The following is a 27,592-nucleotide window of genomic DNA, read 5'->3' as shown; positions in this document are numbered from 1 at the left end:
GTATCAGGTTAATAACTGCTGTAGAATTTGCTGCAGTAACAGGTGTGATGCAATCACTTCAATGTCAGCCTAATTACCATTTAAAAAACAATCTCATTTAGAGCAGAGAACAGCACAAACCAGTGATCACTGATAACATGTCCGTATATTCAGTGACTCAGCCATTTTATATTCTGCAAGTTGAGTGAGTAGCCCTGCTTCCATAGTAACAGCAAGCACAGCGGCCCATCTGTGTTAGATTCATACTTTCTTAATCTCATCCAAATGAAATACTCTATGCAGCACTAAAAGCAGATTTCTCCACACAAATTCCTCACCGATTATATACAGACACTCACCTTCCTCACACAAAGCCTATGTGCTATTTTGACACATAGTTCTTACACCCTCAATTTATTGCCTTCATTGCACCACTCCACTGGAAAGTCCCTTGTCAACATATTTTTGAATCTTCGCTAAAGCAAAAACATATGCCTCAGTGGCAAGCCCTATCACCAACAATCAGCCTGCACCATTCCATGTATACCACTGCATCTCTGCCAATGCCTATCTCTACCTCCTATGTGCTGCTCTACCAATAAAAGCATCCCTAACACTTCAGAGGTACACAACTTCTCCAGTCACCATGTATCTACAACATCTTAATTTAGAAGCACAGACAGCATTGCATTTGTGATAAAGCAAATTTGATCTATTACAAGAACTTAATGAAGGAGCCTGCACCTCACCTCAACTTCATCCTCTAGTGCTGGCTATCACAAGGCTTACCCTGGTGAGCTGTTCCAAGAGGCGTTGGTTCTGTTCAGAAAGTTCCCTCAAGGCTCTTACTTTCTCTTTGTTTGCCTCGCGTAACTGGACCTGGTGTCTGTCCAACTCATCTTGAAGCTGCTTCAGATCACTCTCCAGCTCAGCAACACGACCTTCCCATTCTCCCTCACGGTTCTCAAATCGTCTGCGCAACTCATGTTTCTCCTGTTCCAGGTGCTGATGAGAGAGATAGGAAAACATCAGCTCTCTTTTTTTTTAAGAAAAACAAAGAATTAAAGAACTTATGGGAAAAAAACTATAACTTAATAAACTAGAAAAGATATGTACGAGTTGCATTAATACATGACCCTCATTGTCAGAGGATGCAAAAATATACACCAGGTGCAATTTGTACTTTAGGTTTTAGGGCAATGATGTACAAGACTCAGCTTAACAAAAAAAACCCAAAAAGGAGTTGATCCTGACTCAATACTGTATTCCACTGTTCAGGTATATAGGTATATTAATCAGTGATCAAAATAAACTCCTTTACTGTTTCTTATTCTGGTGAAAGTTACCTTCTAATGTTGATTTGAAAATTGTTGCCAACTTTTTAAACCAGATAACTAATTTGGCTGATCCTTTTATTCCATCAATCTTCCTATACTGGTCATCTGGCCATACCACTTAATAATGTCTATAGACTTAACAAGGTTTTGCAATAGCTAACTCATCAGCAACTTGCATTTATATAGCACCTTTAATATATTGAAATGTCCCAAAGTGCCTCATAGCAGCATCAGAAAACGAGTATTTGACACTGAGCCACATAAGACTGTAATAGGGCAAATGACCAAAAGCTTGGTCAAAGAGGTAGATTGTAAGGAGTGTCGTAAAGGAGGAAAGAGAGGAAGAGAAATGATGAGGTGGAGGGATTCCAGAGCTTAGGAATAGGCAGCAGAAGGCAAGCCTGATTCTGGTTGAATGATGAAAGTCACGATTGCTCAAGAGGTCAATATTGGAAGAGCACAAGGAGAAGATAGGGCTAAAGGAGGTATTATGGGCCAAGGCCATGGAAGGATATGAAAACAAGGATGAAGATTTTATAACTGAAGTGTTGTAGACCAGGAGCCATTGTAGGTTAGCGAGCACTGAAGTAATAAGTGAACAGGACTTAGCACAAGTTGAGATGCGGACAGCAGAATTTTGGATGCCCTCTAGTTTATAGAGGATAGAAATGTAAAGTTATGCAGGTAGCAATAGGTGGTCTTGGTGATTGCAGACATATAGCCAGAAGCTCATCTTAGAGTGAAATATGACACCAAGGTTATGAACGCTCTGGTTCAGCCTCAGACAATTGCCAGGGAGAGGGATGGAACGGATGGCTAGAAAACAGAATTTAGTTAAAAGAAATTTCTGCTCAGCTAGTACCAAGTGTTAGACAAGCAGTCTATAATTTAGCGACACTGGAGACATCAAGAGAGCTGGTAGTGAGGTACTGCTGGGCGTTGTCAGGGTACATGTGGAAACTGTCACTGTTTTTGGATGATGCCGTTGAAGAGTAACATGTGGATGAGAAATAGGAGGGGTCCAAGGAAAGATCCTTGGAGGAAAGCTAGAGGGAACAATGTGGGAATGGGTGGAGAAGCACTTGCAAGTGATTCTCTGGCTACAACTGAATAGATAAGAATGGAACCAGGCAAATGCAGTTCGACTCGACTATACGACTGTCAGAGAGATGTCAGATGAGGGTGATACGAGGTTGAGAAGGATAAGGAGACATAATTTAGTTTTGTCACAGTCACATAGGATATCATGTGACTTGATAAGAGCCACTTCTGTATTGTAGCCCACATCCCATGAAAGAATAAAGAAAGCAAACATTTCTGCAGCTACACATTTGTTCAGCCACACCCTCATCTCCACCTTCGATCTGACTGGAGTGATTCAAACATGGTATTCCGGGGAAGATGGGCACAAATTTGGGAGGCATTCAAGAACTTGGGAGATGAAAGGCAAGTTGGAGATGGGGTGGTTTCTGCAAGAATAGAAGGGTCAAGGGTAGATTTTATTTTGAGGTCAGGGGTCATAGTGGCAGATTTGAAGGAGAATGGGGGGCAGAATTTGAGGATAGAAAACAGTTATCACCATCAGTTAACTTGGGAGCCAGGAGGGAAGTTGGGTGGTCAGCAGTTTAGTGGGAATAGGGCCAAGGGAGCAGAAGGTGGGTCATGGGCAACTTGAGCTCGGAGAGGACTTGAGGGGAGATAGGAGAGAAACTAAAGAAAGATGCGAGTTCAGATCTCAGCAATGGGGAAATCTTACAGGAAGTTTGGCTCAGTGGGCTAGGGGAAGAGAGGGCAATAACAGAGGCAGCTGACTGGATGGTCTCACTCTTAGTGACAAAGAAATCCATGAGCAGTTCACACTTGTTGGATGCAAGTGTGGTGGAGACAGAGGAGAGGGATTTAAGAAGATGGGATTAACTTTGTAGTTTTGGCAGTCAGGAGTAGTATCCAATAACACTTTATGTGGTCCAGTCATGTTTGGCAGTGAATGGCTAAACCAGTTGTCTGCTATATCTGTTCATGACTGCACCCCTTGCATTTATGGGAGGAGAGATGAGGCCCTTATCTGGGAAGTGGCCAGGGTGAGAAAGAATAAGATTTTAATGGGAACTAGTGTATCGAAGGTGGAGATGAGGGTGTGGCTGAGCAAATGTGTAGCTGCAGAAATGTTTGCTTTCTTTATTCTTTCATGGGATGTGGGCATCACTGGAATGGCCAACAATTGTTGCCCATCCCTAATTGCCCTTGAACTGAGTGTCTTGCTCAGCCAATTTTAGAGGGCAGTTAAGAGTCAACCACATTGCTGTGGATCTGGAGTTGCACGTAGGCCAGACCAGGTAAAGATGCAGATTTCCTCCCCTAAAGGACATTAGTGAACCACATGGGTTTTTATGACATTTGGTGATAATTTCATGATCACCATTACAGGGACTTGCTTTCAATTCCAGGTTTTATTAATTGAATTTAAATTCCACCAGCTGCCATGGTGAGATTTTAACCCTTGTCCCCAAAGCATTAAACTGGTCCTCTAGATTACTAGTCCAGTGACATTACCACTATACCATCATCTCCTCCTAAATGCTGTGCTAAATGGAGGGCCAAAGGCTAGACAGTTAGGATTTTTCAATGGCAGCTGTAAATTAATTGGAAGAGTTTATTTTCCAGTGTGAATAGTATAAGGAACATATCTTTTTATTTCTGTTAGACTGCTGTATGGAACATATCTTTTTACTTTCTGTCAGACTGTGGATTAGAATTACAATGGCTGCAGGTTGAAAGACATGTCCACTGGAACAGGATGAGAGCTTTATACAATGTTGCAGCCCTGGAACAGAGTGTACGATGGATGGTGCCGGAAAGAAGTCCTGGATCAAGGGAGCTGCCTGACAACAGCATTTTAATTGGCTCCTGACCCAGGTGACCAGGGTTTTGTGTGGTAGCAATGCAGCAAAAAGCTTCTGGCCTGCAAAGAGAAAGCATCTAAAATCTACTTTCCTCATATCTCTATAACCAGCTCTCCCTCTCTCTCTGAGTAAACCCTTGTAAAAAAGAAAAGGGGAAAATCACCATTCAAGACATTGAAAAGCAAGTTCTCAACCAGTGATCTAAATACTGAAAGTGCTGGAAGACCACCTCGTGTCAACAACAAGAACTGAAAGGGTAAAAGCAAAATACTGCAGATACTGGAAATTAGAACAAAAACAAAAATATCTGGAAAAACTCAGCAGGTCTGACAGCATCTGCGGAGAGGGATACAATTGATGTTTCCAGTCCATATGAGCCTTCATCAGAACTAAGACATATAGAAATGAGATGAAATATAAACTAGTAGAAGGGGGCGGGACAGGAGAGCTCGATAGGGGACCAGTGATGGGTGGAGGCCAAGAAGAGACTGCCAAAGATGTCATAGACAAAAGGACAAAGGGGTGTTGAAGGTGGTGATATTATCTAAAAGATGTGCTAATGGGGACATTAAGGCTAGTGGCAGATGGCCCTAGGGCGGGTGGGGTGGGGGGAAGGGATTGAAATGGGCTAAAAGGCGGAGATGAAACAATAGATCAATATAAATTTAAAAATAGGAGATAAGAGAAAAAAATAGTTGTTAAAAAAAATTATAAATTATTGGAAAAAGGGGATCGGAAAGGGGGTGGGGATGGAGGAGAGAGTTTATGATCTGAAATTGTTGAACTCAATATTAAGTCCGGAAGGCTGTAAAGTGCCTAGTCGGAAGATGAGGTGCTGTTCCTCCAGTTTGCATTGAGCTTCACTGGAACAGTGTAGCAGATCAAGGATGGACATGTGGGCACGAGAACAGGGTGGTGTGTTGAAATGGCAAGCGACAGGGAGGTCTGGGTAATGCTTGCGGACAGACCGAAGGCGATCACCCAGTCTGCGTTTGGTCTCTCCAATGTAGAGGAGACCACATTGGGAGTGGCGAATGCAGTAGACTAAGTTGAGGGAAGTGCAAGTGAAGTCCTCCTTCACTTGAAAGGAGTGTTTGGGCACTTGGACAGTGAGGAGGGGGGGAAGTAAAGGGGCAGGTATTGCACCTTCTGCAGTTGCATGGGAAGGTGCCATGAGAGGGGGTTAAGGTGTAGGAGGTGATGGAGGAGTGAACCAGGGAGGGAACAATCCCCGTGGAAAGCCACCGGGGGGGTGAAGGGAAGATGTGTTTGGTAGTGGCATCGTGCTGGAGTTGGCGGAAATGGCAGAGGATGATCCTTTGAACACAGAGGCTGGAGGGGTGATAAGTGAGGACAAGGGGGACCCTATCATGGTTCTGGGAGGGAGAGGAAGGTGTGAGGGCGGATGCGCAAGAGATGGGCCGGACACAGTTGACGGCCCTGTCAACCACCGTGGGTGGAAAACCTTGGTTAAGGAAGAAGGATGACATGTCAGAGGAACTGTTTTGGAAAGTGGCATCTTCAGAACAGATGCGATGGTGGCGAAGGAACTGAGTGAATGGGATGGAGTCCTTACTGGAATTTGGGTGTGAGGAGCTGAAAGGGATTTGGAAGACATCAATCAAAATCAACCCATCGAATCCTGTACTCCAGGTTGGTGCATTGAACGGTTTTATCCCACCTTTAAAATCCATGTTTTGCGTGTCTTATGAGTCGTGTGTGTGTGTGTGTGTGTGTGTGTGTGTGTGTGTGTGTGTGTGTGTGTGTGTGTGTGTGTGTGTAGGGATTTAAGAAGGGGTTACAGTTTAAATTATAATGTTAGAAGTTAGCAGTTCATAGTTCTTTCTTTTGCCACTAGTTAAAGACAATTTGTTCAATAAACAGCTATTTACTTATTAAGTTTACAAACCTGGTGCTCATATTCTGTTAACCAAAATTAAACAGAGAGGTAAAATTGGGGAAATCTGGTGGTTTGGTCAAACGTTTCACATTTGTTGTGGCTCGGGGAGCAGTGGGGCTTGACATTACAGCGCACTATCTCCAGTGAGTCGTGACAATAGCGACATAAGGAAGTGATCAGGAGTGGCCTTATCTGTGATTAACACAATGGGAACAGTGAGGGCACATAAGATGGCAAGGTCAAATGGGATGGCTATGAATATGGGTTGCAGAGTTTACATGGAGGAAGAGATTAAAAGGTGATAATGAATGGCATTGAAGACAGGAATCAGGGAACTTGTGAGCAAGTTAACAGCCGCAGTGACATTGTGATGGATAGAGAGCCAGAGAAGAATAAGCTGGAGTTTGAAGCAGTTTGTAAGGGAGTTGGGGGTAAGGTTACAAAAGAGAAGAACTGCTTTTTATTCCCCAGAGGCAGATGTTGAGGCTACTGTGGTTGGAAGAAGACAGAGAGGTGAGGATGGTCAAGGAGCCAGTGAAGTAATCAGAAATAGCTTTAATGCTGATCAAATGCTCAGAGATGGTATGGCTGGTTTGTCACAGAATTTGGATATAAAGTGGGAGACTCGGTGACGCTTGTTGGGGTTAGACCAGATCTAACAGTAGGTAACAGGGCCAGCTTTGCCTTTAGTATTCTGAATGATATGACCCTCAGACTTTAAGGATTAAAGAGGGAGCTATACTAGTGGGACCGACTGGAGTAGGAGGCAGTGAATGACTTGGTGAGGACATGGACATTGAAGGCACAAGTTGGTGAACTTTAGAGTAGGTTACTGTGGTATTGTGATAAATGAAAAGTCAGAGGACAGGAAGTTGGATTTTGAAAGTAGTGGTAGGGAAGTAGTGGGTGTTGGATAGTGGTGGGAAAGAGAGAAAAAAATAGCTTTGTCTCAGCGGCAGATGGAAGCTTGTATGACTGAAAGACAGAGAGATGAGCAAGGCAAAGGAACCAGGGAAGTGGTCAGAAATAGCTTTATTACTGCTAGAATGCTCAAAGATGTTGAGGCTATTTGAGATGCCAGGGTTACAGAGGTAAACAGAGACATTTCTATGAATAGAATGAAACAAGGTCGGGCTGGCAGAAAAGTGAGTGAAGAGGGACAAGATGGAAGTTAAAAGCATTGAAGGTAAGCATTTGCTCATGCACATTCTCAAAGAAGAGATCTCGGTAGAAACTTTATGAACAGGAGATCCAGAAGTGCTTCCAGATATATTTCAGCCACGTGATAGGAGCTAGATACAGGTGACTGGGAGCATTCTTGGATCTTTGCAAAACAATTCCTGTTATGTGACGAACAGTAGTTAATATCACAGATCTTTGCACAACCCAGGTTTGAAGCATATGTTGCAGCTGATTACTTTTTCATCGTAGCATATAATTTAGTACAAACACGTGGTAAAATAACTGATTATAATCAACGTATAAATAAATAACTGTTTTAAATTACAATATACTGATGACTTTTCAAGCACAAAAATGGCCATTTCCAGACATAATTTTTCAAGGACCCACAAAGAGAACAAACAAAACATGTGGCGGGGTATGGGAAAATGTGAAAATAAAATAAACCTGGAGCACTTGCAGTATGACACCCACACACTGCAGAGAATGTATGTCAACATCCTAAAACCTCACCAGGATCACTCTCTGGTCATTTCACACACCCTGAGATCCATTTTTGAGAGAAATGAAAAATAAGTTAGAGCCCAACTAGGTTGCAAAAATGAATCATTTCATCTGGCCAAATCCTTTCCGTTTAAAAAAAAATCAATCATCCAAATTCTAGTTTAGAGATTTCCACTGTAGCAGCCAGATAGGAATGAGGGAAGGTGGTTTAAGCCATGATGTTACATACCTGGAGTTCTGTTTATAATATAGAGTGATATAAAAATGTGTGAATGCCCTTACTCAGCAATCCCCCAAACCTCCACCCCAAGCAAGAGGTCATAGCCCTTAACACACAGCTGGAGAGTGATGTCAGAGACAACTGCAATTGGAAGCCACTTGCTACTGTAGTTTATTAACTAGTTATCACAAGTAGGATAGAACAGTGGACACTTTATAAGGTTTCCAACAATTGGATGAATTCACTGTAGCATAAACATTCTTCTGCCTCACGCACCTTCTCTACTTCATGACAGAGCCACACTTGAAATCAGTCAAAATGGAGAAATGAAGATATTGGCTAAAGATATTTCTGAACAGATTGCAAAAATGGCTAAACCTATTTTATACCCAACATACAAACGCAGAATAAGCAAGAACATTTCTATTTATTATGTAAGTTAAGAGTTACTCACTACAACCATATAACAGGATAGGGGTTACCCAATGTGTCACCAAATTAAGTCCTTCCCCATTCAGCAGCAAAATGTCTACTAGCTGTGTATAGCTGTAAGTAGTTATGTTACTTGCTCATCTAGGTCAGGGTTTATAAGTTTGCTTTGCAGTAGCTTTAGTCTCTTTGTGGTGTTTTCCCCCAGCTCTCTGTCACATCTCCCATACAATCTGCACTCCACATTGTTTTATAACTGGATGTCAGCTCCAATCCCTGACGTTAACAGCTGTAATGTCAGCCACATTAGATGGCAGCAATACAAACAGCAAATAGAGCAAAAAAAAATCACCTCATTCATTTCATGTAAGTAAAGATTTCGTTTCAACAACTTGTAAACCAAATTGGATTTATATTGTAATTTGTGCTGCAGAGCTACAAATGCCAGGGATGATAGAAATGGTCTGGGTGATCTAATTCACCTTTTACTCCCGTTCCTTCTACTGAAGGCAGTGCTATGGAGGAAGGAGGATTTTGTTTGTTTGTCCAGACATGGTTATTTTGTTGCAAATTAAATGAAATTAGCTAGATTACGTTATCAGTTCACCATACAAGACGATGAATAGAAGAGCTGAAATTTTAAATCAGGACAGAGGACATGAGGGATTGAAATAGTAGAAATGGGAGGGAAACGCTGAAAGATCTGGATCGCAGAAGCATTACAACAGTTCTACAAGCAAATTTAGAAAACAGTAAAAATGAAGAATTTAATATAAACTTAAATTCATAATTTTTTTTGAAAAAACTTGAAAATCCTAATAAAGGGCTGGAGCCCACAATGCAGGATCCATTAATGCTCAAAATGTGAACAGAAATAATGTAAATGAAACAATGGCAATTTGGTATTACTTTGAAAGTCTAACGGTGATAGAATGAAGATAAGATCAAGAGTTCCATTGCCTTGAGATTCTAGATAGAACCTATGAGTTGGAGATGATGTTCATTTGAATATCAGTATGCAGGGAAGAGGTAACGTGTCAAATTCTATATATAGAGTTTAGACAGAACAAGAAAAAAAAGCTCAAAAGGAGCAATGATCATACATGAATAGTAATAATAGAAACTAAAAAGATATCTCTGTCTAGACAAAAATATTAAGACCAGTTTATCATTTGATTATAGATTAATCTGATCATTATCAGCATCAATACAGCGTATTTCCCTGCAACCATCTGCACCATCGTCAGTGCCTTGGTAATTTATTCATTGTTTCTTTGCGTGGGTGGGTGGATGCTTAGTAAGGGCCCAAGAAAAGATTATAGCATTGAATAATGGAAAGAAAATTCTTCAATTTCACAAAAATTACACAGCAACATATACCCTAACTACTCTCAGAATGTGGATCCCACTGCATTCTGCCAGTATATAGGTGCATGAACCCTAACCACCTTCAAAGTACATGACCCTACAACACTGCCAGACCATAACTATGCTAAGTGTAATCTGCTGTACTATGGGATTACGCAATTTACACTTACAAGGTCTTTTAGCACTAATATGGGACAGTGCAACACTTAGCAGCCTTGACCAAGGAGATATGTTTCTAATCTTAGAAACAATTTAATAACTAGGGTATTCTTAGAATAATTTGTTTAATCATCTGTGAGAGATGTGACTGAACTTGCAACTTCTAGTTACTATGGTAGCTGCTGCCTTCTCTCAAGCCAAATAAACAGGGCTCAAGGCCACAGATGCAATGAAGAGGGGCAATAATTCCAATAAAACAACTTCATGTTGCCCCTCTTCATTGATATTGTCCAGTGAAACGCTTGAAGTACATGGGAACATGAACCTGAACTATCCTCATATCCTGCAACATTGTCAATAGACAGAAATTTAAACTATTGCAGCATTCTGGCATCAGGAGCATTGATGCGAACTACTCCGCATGCTGCTACAATCATTGGGACACAATCAGAAGAATCATTCCCATCATCCTTTCAGAATTGTGTAAAAGTAAGGTTTTAGAAGTTTCTAAAACATAGGAAACACATGACTATATTTCTGAATCTTTCACAGACAACCAAATTTACTGATTTTTATCTGCCCGTTATATGACAATGCACGAATTCTTCATTTTAGATTACTTTGTTGCATCCTGTTTGACAAGGCCCAATTTAACATCCATGCCCTAAGGGCTGAGGCCAATTACAAGGTACTTTCTATTGCTTGAACTTTCCCAAAGATCGAACATGATTGAATGAAGCCAGCGAAGCCCACATCCCATGAGTGAATTAAGAAAAACGTACGACATTGTAACATCTGAAGAAAGACAGGCACAGCCCAACAATTTTTTTTTACATGGAAAGATACTGTAGACACAAACAACTTTCACTTGTGATGTTATCTTTCCTTGGATTGATACATGTGATGCATTTCCAGCGCAGTTTAGTTACATTGCATCATAATACTTAGAATCCTCAATCTTGTGCAATGTAACCTTCCACAGTGAAGTCCCACTGAAAATACACAAGTGTAGGGTGCCAAGACCCCTATGAGATGGCCTCTGGACATGAAAAAGCAACTAGTAAAATACAAAGATTCTGAGCTACTGAAAACTTTATGGCAGGGTTGTGACAAACTGAGAACATTACATGAAGAATATGTACAAGCTCTTTCGCCCATTCGCCATTATTCAACAGCTCAGTGGTAGCATTTTCATTTCTGAGTCAATAGGTTATGGATTCATACCCCATTCCACAAAATTAAAGAATTAATCTAGGCATTCCAGTACAGTAGGAAAGTGCGAGTGTTGGAGATGCTGTCTTTAAATTACACGTTAGACTGAGGTTCCACTTTCCCTCTCAGTCAGGGATGAAGAGTCCCATGACACTATTCAAAGTAGTACAGGGGAGAGCTTCCAGGGTACTGGTCAACATTCATCTAACATTACTAAAACAGATGATCTGATCTTCTAACTCATTGCTGTTTTTGGGATCTTGATGCACACAGATTGGCTGCTGGATTCACCAGCATTACAACCATGATCATTCTTCAAAAGTACTTTGTAGAAAGATCCTATAAATGCAAGTTCTTTCTTACTTTTTACAAGAGCAAGTGAGTTTAGAGCATATTACAATAAGACGCCTTATTTGATATTGACCCAATAGTTTAGTTTTGTCACCATATCACTTATAAATCCTGTTTTAATCTATTCTTTCTATGTTTCCTCCTTCACTTAGTAATTCTATAAAGGCCATATAGGGATTTCAGACAAGATTATTCTAAAGTCTGAACTATTGTGTCACAGAACTCAGAAAATTGATCCTTTAATTTAATTTAATCACGTGACACAAATGCCAGGCAATTAACAGCTTCAACAAGAGAGGATCTAACAATCACCCCCTTGACATTTATCAACACTACCATCACTGAATCCCCCCACTATCAACATCTTGGGGGTCACCATTGACCAGTAACTGAACTGGACCAGCCATATGAGTACTGTGGCCACAAAAGCAGGTCGGAGGCTGAGAATTCTCAGTAACTCATGAGTAACTCACCTCCTCATTCCCCAAAGCCTGTCCACCATCCACAAGGCACAAGTCAGCAGTGTGATGGAATACTCTTCACTTGCCTGGATGAGCGCAGCTACAACAACACTTAGAAGTTTGACACCATCAGGTACAAAGCAAGATTGGCACCCCATCCACCACCAATGCAGTGTGTACTATCTACAAGACGCACAGCTGCAACTCACCAAAACTTCTTCAACAGCGCCTTCCAAACCTGGGACTTCCATTACCTAGAAGGACAAGGGCAATAGATGCACGGAAATACCACCACCTTCAAGTTCCTCTCCAAGCCACACACTATACTGAATTGGAACTATATCACCATTCCTTCATTGTCATTGGGTCAAAATTCTGAAACTCCCTTCCTAACAGCACTGTGGATGTACCTATACCAGAAAGACTACAGTGGTTCAAGAAGGCGGCTCATAACCATCGTCTCAAGGGTAATTAAGGAAGAACAACAAATGGTAGCCTTGCCAGCAATGCTCACATCCCATTAAAAAAATCCTCCTAAAAAGGCTTGTGTGAGAGAGGATTTATTTCACTTCAACCACAACATTTTCCCTAAAGGCACTCAAGAACATCACTAGCTAATTTAAATTGTGGCTCTCTGGCAAAGACCTGTATTTCTTGCAACTGCTGCTCATCCAACCCAATGCACCCACCATCCATTTCGAGAGGCAGAGGTTTGAGGATGCAGAGTTGAAATTTCAAGGAAGTCACACAAAATATTGAAGGCCACTACACTGGCCAATTGGGCTGTGGCAATATGGGCAGAATAGCCAACTTAAATATTTATAAAATGTTGTCCAAGTTTACTGAATAAAATATCTGCAGAGGACAGTACATACAGCTGAATGTAACAGTGCACTGTTCACATTACACACTGAAAGAAACTGAACATGCTGTTCATACTCCACATACTTAAACTAAGAGAAACTGAGTTTAATAGCATATTGCAAATACTTGGACTGAATTAAACAGTATGTACTGTTCATGTGGCATCTACTTGGCTGAGAAATGGGAAAGACTTGAGGAAGGACGTTAATTTCCAATGTTGAATAGGGAAAGGAGGGGGCAAGGTGATTAATTTTCTCCCTATTTTGCCTCCTAACACTACAAAGCCTTCTCCGCTTGTAAGGCTGGAGACCTGGCTTCATAGAGCCACATCTCCGCTTTAGGCTCTGCGAACCAAGTACACCCATTGTTTTTCATTCTGCTAGAGTACATTTTTGGTCCTTGATAAGGAGATAATTGAATTGGGAAAATTCACTGTCTATTTGTTACTAAATGTTCAAGCCCTGGATACTCCTGGTTTGAACTTGTGTTGGGAACAGCAAAAGGGGTGTTGAGGAACATGAAAGTTAACGGGGCCAATTTTCCTCCTTTCCCTGCTTGAACACAAGTCAAGCACAATGCACATGAGGTCTGTCTGAATTTACAAACTCCAGTCATTATCCTGGCTCTAACATTCCCCAGGAACTTCTCTGGCTAAGGAATTGCAGCAAAATTGTCAGAGGAAAATTTACCTGAGGCCAGCTGCCACACCTTCAGGTGTTTCTTTCCAAAAACTGAAACCAAAGGTTCTCCAGCCTTGATGATCTTTGTAGATGGACCGAGGAGGCGGAAGGAGATAGCTCTCGGATTCTGCACCCTTAGGTTGGGTGCAACTTAAACAGCACTGCTGCAATTGTGTCTCTACCAAGCAGAGTCAGGAAAATGAGACTGCTGATAAGGTGAAAGTGGCATTAGCGGTTGTGTGTGAATGCTTCTGTCTCTTTTAGGCTCTAATACCCCTGCCTCCCTTTGCGGAGGCCTCTCTAGGTACTTATAAAATGGAAAGGGGCATCAATCCAGCATAACAGTCTCCATCTCTTTTTCCTCTGCTTTGTGACTGTGGAGATGATGTACCCAGGACAACTAGCAAAGGAAAATTGGTCTTGCAGAATCCAAAGCTGAAGTGTAGGCCAGTAGCAATAAGTCTCTGGCCCATTCTCTGGATACTTTGATAGAGAAGGTACATGGTTCAGGGCTGATAAGTCTTTAAATTATATGACTAACAATAAAATGTGGACACAAGTTTGTGGAAACAAATGTTGTCAATATCATTCAGAAAAGTAGCTAAACATGCTTACATGCTCAGTGAAATCTATGTAGGTGATTTGTTGGGTTTGAACTTGTGTTGGTATTTTCTTTCTAGTGCTGCATAGGCTTCAATTGCAGTTATTTCTCCTCCATTATTTTTTTACTACCCATCAATGACACCAACCAGAAATGTAGTGTTAATTCTATGTATATACTGATGACACTCAGGTCTGGCTTACTTCTTCTTTACTGATCCTGAGGCTGTTGTAAGGCTCGCCATTTCCAGGCTAGCATTAAGAATTAGACGAGCTAAAATTTCTTCCATTATTGTGTTGAATTACAAACTAAAACCACACACTTGGTTCCCACCAGCATCTACATACTCCAGCCTTGACCACTTCAATCATCCTGGATGACACCTTGAGCTATGTCCAAGGTGCAGAATCTTTGTGTTGTTCAATCCCAACCTTCTCCAATCTTTCTTTGTCAAAATGCCAGCCTGCCCCTCCCACAAACATTAGCCATGTAGAAGATTATGACCATTGTCTGTACCTATGCATTGCTCCACATTCCCATCCCCTCTGACTTTATCAATCTTGGCTAGCTCCCTGTGCCTCATTGAATAAATTTAACGAAACTCCTTCTCACCCCCAGTTCTCTTCATATCCTATCCTAACCCCATATCCACCTGTGCATTCCCAGCCACACCCTCTGCTCTTCCTATTCCAGTACAACCTTCATTCCATACTCCAACATTAGTAACTACTCTTTTAGTCACCAGCTCCCTGCCCTCTAGAATATATTCCATAAATCTCTCCACATTTGCACCTCCCTCCACACTTTCCAAAGCTTCCCAAGAACCTGCCTTTGTCTCTCCAACCTTTTAATTTGCTCTTTGCCTTCTATATTTTGCCAACCTTTTTTCTGTTCTGTGTAGAGACATCATGCAACATGACTGTTATAGAAAGGCAAGTTGCTACCTTTGGTCAAGGAGGAATATACTCTGCATCCTTCCTTGTATATGCAGGTCTCTATTCTACACTCTATTGGGGAATATGGACTTGCTTAAAAATAAACACCCAAGTGGCATCGTAACTGCTGAACACCCTGACTAAAAGGAGAAAGAAGGTGGGAGGGTGTTATACTGGCCTATTTTCATTACATGCAATAGTTTTGAGCAGAGGTAACTCAAGAGTAAGAAAACTCTTTTCCAAACAAGGAATCTTTTATTGTATAACAGCATCCTAGTATATCAGCAGCAGTCTTGTACGTTCTGGAGCAGGAAGAGATAAGCTTGACTGGAGATGTGCACTGAACCAAATTGTAGAGATAGTAAGACACATCCATTTCGCTTATTTGATACAAATTAAGCAACGTACTAGGACACTACACAAATGTTATGTAGCATTACCCTGGAACAGTTTGACCACCACCGTCACAGCCTCAGGAACTGATTCAGAAGAGAAATTGTTCATTCCCAAAGGTGTCAAGCAGTAAAGTGCCCTAAAGTTACAGATTAGCATTGGAATATCAATAGTCCAACCACATCTAAAGCATTTCAGTAAATTCCAGCTTGAAAAAGTTCATGAGTCATCAATGAATGCGCTCTTCCAAATGACATTGAGCCTAAGACCAAGCATGTGCCTAAAAGGTACAAGAGACCCAATCAGGCTCACTGGGTTAAGTCTGTACCTAACAAACTATAACAGGATAGCTATTATTAAACCCAGGTACCATGATACATATGGCCCATCACTCAACGACATTTACCAGAATTGATTAGTGAAAAACTTGTGACGTTATATCACTTCCACATTAGAGGATTTTCAAGTGACACCTGTGTTTTTGACATTCTTGAATCAGGATCCATACAGGGAGATCCTGGGAAAATCTAATGACATGAGATTATCAGTACTGTAGAAGATAGGATGGGCAGCGATGAGGTATAGTAGAATGGGGGTGATGAAAATGGCATGATAATTAGGCCAGAATAGGGCACAAAGTTATGAAATTGGAAACAACGGTATGAGATGCAGTAAAATAGGGTAAGTTAGGATGAAATCGAATAGCATGAGATTGCGGGGGTGAGATAATCCTAATAGAGGAATATTATGAACTCGGAAGCTGTTTAATTAGCTTGACTACATTAGTCTGAGATACAAACACAATATAATGGGGAGAAAAAGAGGTCAAGATTGGATTGGCAGGGGAATCACAGAGAGCAGGGGCTGAGATGGGTGGAGAAAAGTAAGGGCTGAGATAGGGGTAAGAGTTGTGATTGGCTTTGGGCTGATGGGAAGTTCGGGTTGGGGTGGGAATAGTGTGAGAGGTAGGATTTGTTGGGGTAGTTGGAGCTGAAATGGGGTTTCTTGGGACTTTGGGATTGAGATGGGGTTGGGGGAGGGGGGTGCTGAGGTTGGGGGGGAAGGGTGGGGGTGCTAAGGGCTGCTGAGGTTGAGGGGAGGGTGGGGTGATGAGATTGGGGGGGAGGGTGGGGGTGATGAGATTGGGGGGGAGGGTGGGGGTGATGAGATTGGTGGGGGAGGGTGGGGGTGATGAGATTGGGGGGAGGGTGGGGGTGATGAGATTGGGGATGAGGCTGGGGGGTGATGAGGTTGGGGGGGAGGCTGGGGGTGATGAGGTTGGGGGCTGAGATTGGGGAGGGTGGGGGTGATGGGGTTTGGGGGCTGACATGCGGGGAGCTGAACTGGAAAACACGATTCCCATGAAGACATTGTCACTGGTGTTACCTCCAGTTTGTCGGTGAGCTCTCTCTGCATCATCTCGAACTGGTTGCTCAACTCCTGATTCCTTTCCAATAAAGCTTTGCCCAGCTTGGCCGCCAGGATCAGGTCACTATCCTTCTGCCGGAGCTGACAGAGCAGCTCCTCGATGCCGGGGTTACCGGCTGCCTCCTCGCCGGCAGCTTCTTGCCGCTCGGCCGCCAGCATTGGGAAATGTTCGTCGAACAGGAGGCTGGAGCCGGAGCCGAGCCCGGGAGGAGCCGGAGGAATAGGCGGCGATGGAAGCGGCAGCCCCGGCCGGTTGCCGCTGGGATGATGCTCGGCTTCGTCTCCAGGGTACGAGTGCTGGGGATCCTCGCTCTGCGGGAACTCCTGCAGCCACAGAGCCGCCATGGCCCGGCTTCTTCCTGGGGAGGGCGGCCTCGGGGGGCTCTCTTAACGCGATCGGCTCCGGTCCCGGCTCAGCACCCGGACTGCACCGAGTCCCATCGACCTGCCTCCCGCACCCTGCTCGGGATCGGGCTGGCGTGGCCCAGTCCCCGCTCTCGGTGTCCGGCTCTGCCCGACAGCAAGACGCGCCCGTTCGAGGTGGCAGCAGGGTCCGGCTGCTGTCCCGGGGCACAGGTGCTCTTGTCTGGCTTTGCTGCTCGCTTTCTTGCTGCTGCTGCTGCCCCGCTCCGCCGGGGATGATGAGCCCATACTTCACAGGGATACAGCTAGAGACATGATGCTGCGGATTGCGAGCAAAGACTCAAACTGCTACCCAAGCCGTCCACACCCCTCTGACGGAATCTGACACCTGCACAGTACAAGGCGCTCATTGGCACAGAGCAAGTGTCCCCATCCTTAGCAGACAGACAGGGAGGGACTGTGGTAGGTAAATAGAGGGCAAGATCTCGATACAGGACAAGAGTAAGAGATGAATGCAGGGTTATAAGAGATAAATGGAGAGCATGAGATCAATGTATCTACCGAGGGTGTGAGAAATGAAGCACAGGTTGGGAATATATAGATGATAGAGATAAAAACATGGAGAAAGAAATAAAAAAGAGAGAAAGTTTGAGATAAGCCTAGGTAAAATGTGTGGTAGATGGAGAGACAGATCAAAATACAGGGAGGGTGAGATGCTTATAGAGAGAAAAATACAGGATAAGATAGAGAGAAGTAAAGGAAATGAAACAGTGAGTGATAAAGAAATAGAGAAATATAAATGGAGGTTGTACATAAATATATATATAGAGAGAGATAGAGTGAGAAGTAAATATAGAGATAGAAAGCTAGATAAAGAGAAAAAGAGAGGCACAGGATAAAATAAAAGGGAAGAGGAGATAAACAAGGAGATTGAGTCGTCGTAAATACAGAAAGAAAACGCCAAATACAAGGAAAGACCAATTAAAGACAATCACAGTGAGAGAGAGAGAAATGAGAGAGTTGATCCAGGTGGAAGATAATTAGACAGCAACAGAAAAAGTGAGAAATAAACAGGGAAAGAGTGTGAGATAGATGCCAGAAGAAATGGTGAGAGTAATAGAAATTTACAGACTTTGGGGAGTAAAAAATAAGTGCACAGAGATACAAGGAATGGTAAATAACACACAAAGAGAAATACAAAGTATCAATCTAGTGAGCCTTTGTTGCACCCATTCTAAGACAAGTATAATTTTCCTTCACTACAGAAACCAAAACTGTGCACAGTACTCCAAATGGGGTCTCACCAAAGCCCTCTATGATTGCAGCAAGACTCTCTTACTCTTGTACTCAAACCACCTTGAAATAAAGGCCAATAAACTATTTGCCTTCCTAATCACTTGTTGTACCTTCATGTTAACTTCCTGTGTTTGATGTATAAGGACACCCAAATCCTTCTGAAACACAAATGTTTAATAGTTTCTCACAGTTTAAAAAATATTCTGTTTTTCTATTCTTTCTATCAAAGAGAATGATGTCACATTTCCCAACAATATACTCCATCTGCTCTCCCATTGCACATTCGCTTAATTTATCTCACTTTGCTGATTGACAAGTCCTCCTCCCGGCTTACGTTCCCAAGAAAGAGAAGGGACAAACAAATGCGAGGCTGAAAGGAAATAGAGAAAGGCAAACATGAATATGAAAGGGAAGAAGTTGCCTTTATGTAGTTTTTTAATGACTCCAGCCATCCCAATATGCTTTACAGCCAATATAATACTTCTAAAGTGTAGTGACTGTGGTACAGGAGGAAACACAACAGTCGATTTGCTCACAACAAGGTTCCACAAACAACAAACAAATGACTAAATGATCTCTTTCAGTGATATTGGTTAAGGGATAATTATTGGCCAGGTTCCTAAGAACTACACTGCTCTTTTTTTGAATAATGGCAAGGTATATTTTACGTGTATACGTCAACAATTTGTATTTATATAGTAGCTTTAATGTTGTAGAGTGTCTCAAGGCACTTCACAAGTGATTATCAAACAAAATATGACACATAGACACATAAAGCCGTGGAGGTTTTGTGGTGGAGTGATTGCGTCCCTACTTCTGGTCCAGAAGCTCCAGGTTTAAGTCCCAATCCGGGACTTGATGGCCAGAGAAAATGTGTTAATAACGTGGCCAAATAGGTTAATTATCAGCCTGCAAATCCTTCAAATATGCCTATGGCAGGTGGTAAGAGAAGGAGAGTCTCCTGGTCAGCCAGAACCTGCAGAAGACAACCACTGAAGTATCTTGCCAAACATAACCATGGACCAACACATGGAAGTCCATGGTCACCAACACCCTTTTAGGGAATGGTACCTGAAGAGAGAGACATATAAAGAGATATCAGGGTCGGTGACCAAAAGCTTGGTCAGTAAGGTAGTCCTTATAGGAAGAGAGAAAGGTGGAGAGGTTTAGGGATGGAGTTTCACAGGTTAGGAACCAGTCAGCTGAAGGCACAGCCATCAACAGCGGTTGGGACAGGGGTGGTGGTGAAGAAAATCAGGAATGTGCAAGAGGCCAGAATTGAAGGAGTGTAGGCACTATGGGTGTATCTGCAGCGGTTCAAAAAGGCAGTTCACCACCACTTTCTCAAAGGCAATTAGGGATGGACAATAAATTCTAGCCAAGCCACTGATGCCCACACCCCATGAATAAAAAAACCTCAGAAGACCATAGGGCTGAGGAAGGTTAGAGACATAGAGAGCGGTGAGATAATGGAAGGATTTGAAAACAAGGATGGGAAGTTTAAAATCAAGGTGTTGCCAATCAGGGAGCCAAAGTAAGTCAGCAAGCATGGAGGTGATGGTGAACAGGATGATGCAAGTTGGAATATGGATAGCAGAATTTTGGATGAGCTCAAGTTTACAGAGGATAAAGGTGAAAGGCTGGCTTGGAGAGCTTTGGAATAATCAAAGCTAACAAAGGGATGGATGGGAGCTTCATTTGCAACAGAGATGACTCTGGTAGGGAAATGGGCAATGTTATAGAAGTGAAGTAGGCAGTTTTGGTGATGGAGTGGCTTTGCTCAGCTCAGGCTCAAATAGAGAACTAAAGTGTGAACAGTCTGGTTCAGCCTCAGATAATGGCAGGGTGAGAGTTGGAGCCACTAGCTAGGGAACAGAATATGTACTGAGAACCAAAGGCAGTGACTCAAGCTTCTCAATATTTAATTGGAGAAAATTTCTGCTCATCCACGGTATGTCGGACTGGCAACATGGCAAATTAGAGGCAGTTAAGGGTCCAACAAAAGTGGTGGTGAGGTAAAGTTGGGTGTACATGTAGGAGAGAATGGCAAAGATAGACAAACTTGTGCAAATTGAGAAATAGAGACATAGGCACATACTGGGAGATAGACACAGTTGCATGTATATTGAAGGAAAGCTATTGAAAGGCATGTGTACAGAACATGGATAAGATAAAAGCATAAACTCAGTTTTCTTCCCTTTCTTTCTCTTTGCAGCTAAAGGTACTTGATTCACAAAGAGCCTCAAATACCTCAATATGCACATTTACTGTGAGGGTGCACAGCTTTGATGATCATTTTCCAATGGCATCATTGGACCTTCATCATGAACAGGAATTTTGGTTTATTTTTCATCTCTCTACTTGAGGTACGGGGTAATCAGCTGTAACAGCAGAACTTCAGCCCAGGCTGAGATGATTTAACTCCTCAGAGCAAATATACTTTTTATTATGGGAACCATTATGAGCTAATTGCAAGTTGTAAATTTGTCTACCTTGATGTAATTGTACAGCTTATTCAAATATTTGCAATTAGATATAGCAGAATATTGATATTTATTAGCATATTTATTTATTGTTTACTTTTTTCATGGGATGTAGGCATTGCTAGCAAAGCTGGCAATTACTACCCATTGAGGATTGTCCTTGAAAAGATCATTGAGCTGCCTCCTTGAATCACTGCCATCCGTGGTGTAGATAAATCCACAGTGCTATTAGGTAGGAAATTTCAGGATTTTGACCAAGTGACACTGAAGGAGCAGTGATATTCGTCCAAGTCAGGATGATGTGTGACTTGGAGAGGAACTTGTAGGTGGTGGTGTTCCCACATGTTTAGTGTCTTTGTCCTTCTAGGTGGTGTGTTGCTGCAGTGCAGTCTTGTAGATGCTGTGCACTGCTGCCATGGTGCACTTGTGGTGGGGAGACTGAACGTTTTTATTTGGTGGATGAAGTGCCAATAAAGCAGCTGCTTTGTCCTGGATAACGTTGAGCTTCTTGAGTGTTGTTGGAGCTGCACTCATCTAGGCAAGCAGAGAATATTTCATCACCCTCCTGACTTGTGCCTTGTAGATGGTGGACAGGCTTTGGGGAATCAAGAGGTGACCTGCTCTTGTTGCCACAGTATTTATGTAGCTGGTCCAGTTAAATTTCTGTGACGCTCATGATGTTGTTGGTGTGAGATTCAGTGATGGTAATGTCAATGGAAGATTATTACATTCTCTCTTGCTGGAGATAGTCATTGCCTGACACATGTGTGGTGTGAATATTACTTGACACTTACAGCCCTATTACGAATGCTGCCCAGGTCATGCTGCATGAGGGCACAGACTGCTTTGTTCTGACACCATTACGATAATGTCAAATATGTGAGTGGAAGAAATTGGGTAGAAATACCAGTTGAAGGAAAATTAAAGCTCATAAAAAATATCCAATAGTGAGTGATGTGATGTAGAGGATATTCAATGGGAAACCAGGGTAATTAGTTCAGTTTTAATATTAAAATACTTACATTAAACGTAAAATTGTTATAAAAATTGTTACTATATGGAATTTAGAGCACATAAACAGGCCATTCAGTCCATGCTGTTGTTAATGTTCTACACAAACCTCCTCCTCCCATTTTAACTCACCCTATCACCACATATTTCTATTCCTTTCTTTCTCATGTACTTATCTAGCTTTCCCTTAAATGCATCTTAAATGCCTCATCTACTCTTTGCGGTAGCACATTTAATTTACTTTTGTAAGTTTGACACAAATTTGCATGAAGCTTGTGTGTCCAACATTTAAATAACATACTTCCATGATTTGGCAAACCTGATTAATTCCAGCTGGATGCAAGATCAGCTGTAAATACATAGAGGAGAATAATTTCTACTCTGAACTATTGAAGGGTGGCAGTAAGGTTTAATTTGTCCAACTGGAGCAAGTTCATACCTTTAGAGATTAACAACAAGCTATGTCAAAGATAAGGAAACCAGAAGGCAGAGATTTACAGCTAACTAGTAAAAGAGCCAGAGGTGAGACTTTTTTCAATGCAGCAACTTGTTATGATCTGGCATGCACTCTCTGAAAGGCTGGTGGTAGCATTTTCAATAAAATCTTTCAAAATGGAATTGGGTTTATATACCTGAAATGGAAAAATTTTCAGCTCTTTGGGGAAAGGGAAGGGGTGTAGGACTATGACAATAGCTTTATCAAAGAGCTGAAACAGACACAATGGTCTGAACGGCCTCATTCTGTGATGTATTATTCTATGATTCTAAATGCAGATTTTGCCTTCTTCATTCCTTCAATAATCTTTAAGAAGTCCATATCTCTAGTTGTCCGGGCTAATCATTTTATCGGAGGATAGTACGCTTGTAGTTTGGCAGAAAATACGACTTTTCCTTAATTAGAGGGAAATTGAAGGCAACTGTACATGGCCGTACATGGCCAGTTCTGCATTCACAAGTAGATAAATTACTCACCGTTTCTACTTTAATATCCCTTATTATAGCTGATTGTGGTTGAGGTAACCAATATTATGCTCCTAACCATAATACCTGACTCTTCCCCAAATTGTGATTGCCTTGGTACTAAAATCAGATGAATATGGTCAGGGAGACCAACGTGAGAGAATGTCCATAGTGTGTGTAAATTGCAGTGCCAATTGGCTAATCCACTTGAATGTTTTGGAGAGACCTATTAGTTGAACAAATCACCATAAATTGTTAAATTACTGGGATAGGTAAAAAATGACAATGGAGTCAATTTTCTAGTTAAATAGGTAGAATTTTGTATGTTGAAAATAAATTGGAAAGTTTACCAAATATTGGAATGGATTTGTCACTTTGAATTATTTCCCTTACTTTTTTTTACTCTCTCAGTTTGTTGTGTCTCTATCTGCCTCTGCGGCCAGATTTTGTTCCAAGGTTTTGAATTAGAGTTTGAATTTTATCTGCATTTTTCTTTTAATGTAAACTAGGGAAAGTGTTTCAAAATTTTAAAGAACTTCACGTCTGGCTCTGGTGATAACAATTATGGAAGTTACAAGATTGTTCTTGCACTTTCTTCATAAAGACAAACCATGCCACCCAAACCATGATATCTATCAGGTTGTGCAGTGGGCACCAGGGGCAATGCCACTCTCGACATCTGGGTTTCTGAGGCAAGGGCCCCGCTTCCCCGTTGCCATAGCTACCAGTGACCCAGAACGATGAGGGCATTCCTGATTTCAGCCAATCAGCTGGGGGGGACCGCACTTTACGTCATTCGATCGCGCCAATCCGCTGGGCCCTAAGTGGTCACGTGGCCTACACCCGGTCCTATCGGAGGCGGGCGAGTTTTTTTTGCGCGGAATTTGAAGAAAAGGGAAGGCAAAGCGATTAGGAATCCGTTAGGATCGGGCGGGAAGTGAGAATGAATCCAGTGCGATCCCGAAACCCGGGTGGTTTGAAGGCTGGAGAGTGACCGAGCTGCCGCAGCCTGGACTGAACAGGTAACCAGCCTTCCGAGCCCCGCGAGAGCCACAGTTACCTAGAGGGCAATATTTACCCCCGCCCCCGGGCAATATTTACCCCCGCCCCCGGGCACTGTTTTCCCTCCCCTCCTCCCCAAACGGGCACTGTTTTCCCTCCCCCCCCCCCCCCAAACGAACACTGTTTGCCCCTTCCCCGGGCACTGTTTACCCCTCCCCCGGTTTACCCCGGGCACTGTTTAACACTCCCCCACCCCCCTGCCCCCGGGCACTGTTTAAACCCCCGGCACTGTTTAGCTGTTGGCAGACCCAGACACTATTTAGCCCCTCCCGGGCGCTGTTTACACTGGGCATGGGCACTGTTTAGCCACCCCTGGGCATGGGCCCTGTTTAGCCGCGCCCCCAGCTCCCCCCTACCCCCACCCCCACCCCCACCCGGGCAGGGGCATTGTTTAGTCAACATCCCGGGCGCGGGAACTGTTTGGTCCCCTTCCCCCTAAACATGGGCCCTGTTTAAGCTCCCTGGGCGCGGGCACTGTTTACACCCCCGAGCACAGGCACTGGCACTGTTTAGGTACAAGCACTGTATACCCCTCTGCCCTGGGCATGGGCACTGTATACCCCCTGCCCTGGGCATGGGCACTGTATACCCCCTGCCCTGGGCATGGGCACTGTATACCCCCTGCCCTGGGCATGGGCACTGTATACGCCCTGCCCTGGGCATGGGCACTGTATAGCCACGCTGCCCTGGGCATGGGCACTGTATAGCCACACTGCCCTGGGCATGGGCACTGTTTAGCCACGCTGCCCTGGGCATGGGCACTGTTTAGCCACCCTGCCCTGGGCATGGGCACTGTTTAGCCACCCTGCCCTGGGCGTGGGCACTGTTTAGCCACCCTGCCCTGGGCGTGGGCACTGTTTAGCCACCCTGCCCTGGGCGTGGGCACTGTTTAGCCACCCTGCCCTGGGCGTGGGCACTGTTTAGCCACCCTGCCCTGGGCGTGGGCACTGTTTAGCCACCCTGCCCTGGGCATGGGCACTGTTTAGCCACCCTGCCCAGGGCATGGGCACTGTATACCCCCCGGGCACTGGCACTGTCTAGCCGCATGCCTGGGCACTGTCCAGTAACCCCTACTCCCCCCCCCTCTGGGCACTGTTTAGCACCCCCTCCCCTCCCAGGGCACCGATTGGTCCCCCGCCCTGGGTACGGGCACTGTTTAGCCCCCCCCAACCCCGGGCACGTGCACCGTTTAGCGCCCCCCGGCACCGTTTAGCCTCCCCTCCTGCCCCTGGCATGGGCACCGTTTAGTCCCCCCTGCACAGGGACCGTTTAGCCCCCCCCCACCCTGGCACAGGCATCATTTAGCACCCCCGTCCGCCCCCCCCAGCCCTGGGCACATGCACTGTTTTAGCCCCCCGGGCAATGTCTAGTGTCCGCGCGCCCCCCCACCTCCACGGACACTGTTTACTGCACAAGCATTAACCGTGCAGATCATTCTGCGGTTCCAGTTCATGACTGGATGCTGAGGACAGGCAGGAGAAATGTTCCCATCTCACATTGGGGTTTTACTGTCTCTTGTGGAGGTTGACAGCAACACTCCAAATTACTGTGGAGGTTAGAACCAGACCTGAAGAATTGCTGCCCTAAACATTTCCTCTTTTGAATTTGTTTGACTAGTTATGTATTTTTTTTTTGCTTCGTGGTTTATTTGATGCCATCTGATTAAGTATCATATAACAGCCTTATTGCCAATATGGATTTGGCTAAGAGTTATAAAGCAGCGAATACTGAAGTAATAAATGGTTATTTTTCAGATTGGAGGGAAGTATACAGCGGTGTTCCCCAGGGATCAATATTAGTCCTCTATTTGATATATCAATGATAGACTTGAGTTTACAGGGCATAATTTAAAACTTTACAGATGACACAAAACTGGGAAACGTAATAAACAGTGAGGAGTATAGGAACAGATTTTAGAAAGACATAGACAAACTGGTGAAATAGGCAGATACGTGACAGATACATTAACAATACATGGGCAATAAATGCTGGTCTAGCCAGCAACATCCCATGAATGAATCCCACGTCCCATGAATGAATTAAAAAAAGTTTGCATTATGGTAGGAAGAATAAGGAGAGGTAATAGAGAACGAATGGTACAATTTTAAAAGGGGTGTAGGAACAGAGATCTGATTGTCATGCCACCTTCAAAGATGTATACAAAAACAAGTTGAAAAGTCTGTTAAGAAGCTCCTTAAAATCTACCGTTTTGACCAAACTTTTGGCCATCTGACTTAATAAGCCAAGTCTTCTGAGCAGCAGCAATGCTGGGTGATTCTCCTGGATTGATGCTGATGCACATTTCTTCCGGGATCTTCCGATCCTATCTGTCAAAGAAATGTGCAGCTCAGCATCCCCTGGGGAGCTTCATCGGAGCAAAATGAGATAGAACATTAGCTGCCGTATTCAGTCTGGTAAATTTAAAGGTAAGGTTTTTGGGTGTGATGGATAGATGGGTGGGTAATCAGGTCGGCCGAGGCCAGGGGGAGGATGTAGGTAGTTGGATGGCAAATAATTCACGTTGATGCACATTACTAACATATAATCTAGGTTGATGTTTCATTGCAGTACTGAGACAATGCTGCACTGTCAGAAATCCTGTCTGCCCTCTTAGGTGGGCAGTGCTCAAGTCTCTGGAGTGGAACTTGAACCCTCTGTTTTCTGATTTAGATGCAAAACTGCTACCACTGAGCCAAGGCTGACACCAATGGGTAGGATGTCAAGTTCTCATGACTGCTGGGTTTTTACAACTATCAAGAAGCTTTTACAGTTCTGTTCTGGCACTAGTCCAGATTTATTGAATTGGCTACCCAATGTAATGGGAACGCATGGAAACAACACCACCTGGAAGTTCCCCTTCAAGCCACTCACTTTCCTGACTCGGAAATTATTCACTGTTCCTTCACTGTCGCTGGGTCAAAATCCTGGAACTTCCTCCCTAACAGCACTGTGGGTATATCTACGTCACATGGTGTTATGAGAATGTTCTGTTCTTCGGTATTGTCGCTTCAGCTACCACAGAAAAAGAGGAGGAAAAGCAATATTTGTAACTGCCATTTCAGTTATTGAAAATAATTTTTTCGTTTTTTCTTTGCTGAAACCTAGAACAATGTTGAAGTTTAAATATGGCGGTCGTGGCCTTCTGGAATTTGGGGCAATCACCAATCGTTGTTCCAGGATGAACCTATTTTTCCAGGTTGGTGAGTTTTCATGCTCAAGACAGATTGAGATGAGTAAATGCATTCAAACCAGATGTAAAAGACAGAAAAATTGGTGTAAAAGTAGCATTTGTGTATAAGTGATTAACATTGGTGAAAAAGATTTTCATATAAATAGTATTTTTCACAACCACCAGACCTCTCAAAGCAATACTGACATAGTTGGATGTTGTCTTCCTTTATTCTTTGATGGGGTGTGGCAAGCCATGTTGCCCACCTTAATTGCCCTTGACTGGCTTTACTGGATCATTTTAGAGGGCAGTTAAGAGTCAACCACATTTCTGTGGACCTGG

General features: G+C 43.3%; 2 protein-coding genes across 2 annotated transcripts in view; one reads left to right on the top strand and one right to left on the bottom strand.

Moving 5' to 3' along the window:
* Window positions 1-17,251, bottom strand: part of LOC121286044 (BICD family-like cargo adapter 1) — a 77,270-nt gene extending 60,019 nt beyond the window's left edge. Inside the window, exons 1-2 of the mRNA XM_041203061.1 lie at window positions 16,865-17,251; window positions 769-984 (exon numbers count right to left, since the gene is read on the bottom strand). Of these exons, the coding sequence (XP_041058995.1) occupies window positions 769-984; window positions 16,865-17,251 (603 nt within the window). The remainder of the gene's footprint in view (window positions 1-768; window positions 985-16,864) is intronic.
* A 6,654-nt stretch (window positions 17,252-23,905) lies between these two features.
* The window catches only part of cita (citron rho-interacting serine/threonine kinase a), a 225,547-nt gene continuing 221,860 nt past the window's right edge, over window positions 23,906-27,592 (top strand). The window contains exons 1-2 of the mRNA XM_041203457.1: window positions 23,906-24,041; window positions 27,187-27,277. Coding sequence (XP_041059391.1) covers window positions 27,191-27,277 — 87 coding nt within the window. The 5' untranslated portion in view covers window positions 23,906-24,041; window positions 27,187-27,190. The remainder of the gene's footprint in view (window positions 24,042-27,186; window positions 27,278-27,592) is intronic.

Source organism: Carcharodon carcharias, chromosome 13 (assembly GCF_017639515.1).
Source record: "Carcharodon carcharias isolate sCarCar2 chromosome 13, sCarCar2.pri, whole genome shotgun sequence".
Classification (NCBI taxonomy): domain Eukaryota; kingdom Metazoa; phylum Chordata; class Chondrichthyes; order Lamniformes; family Lamnidae; genus Carcharodon; species Carcharodon carcharias.
Note: the sequence above shows the minus strand (reverse complement) of the source record. Positions and strands in the feature narration are given on the sequence as shown.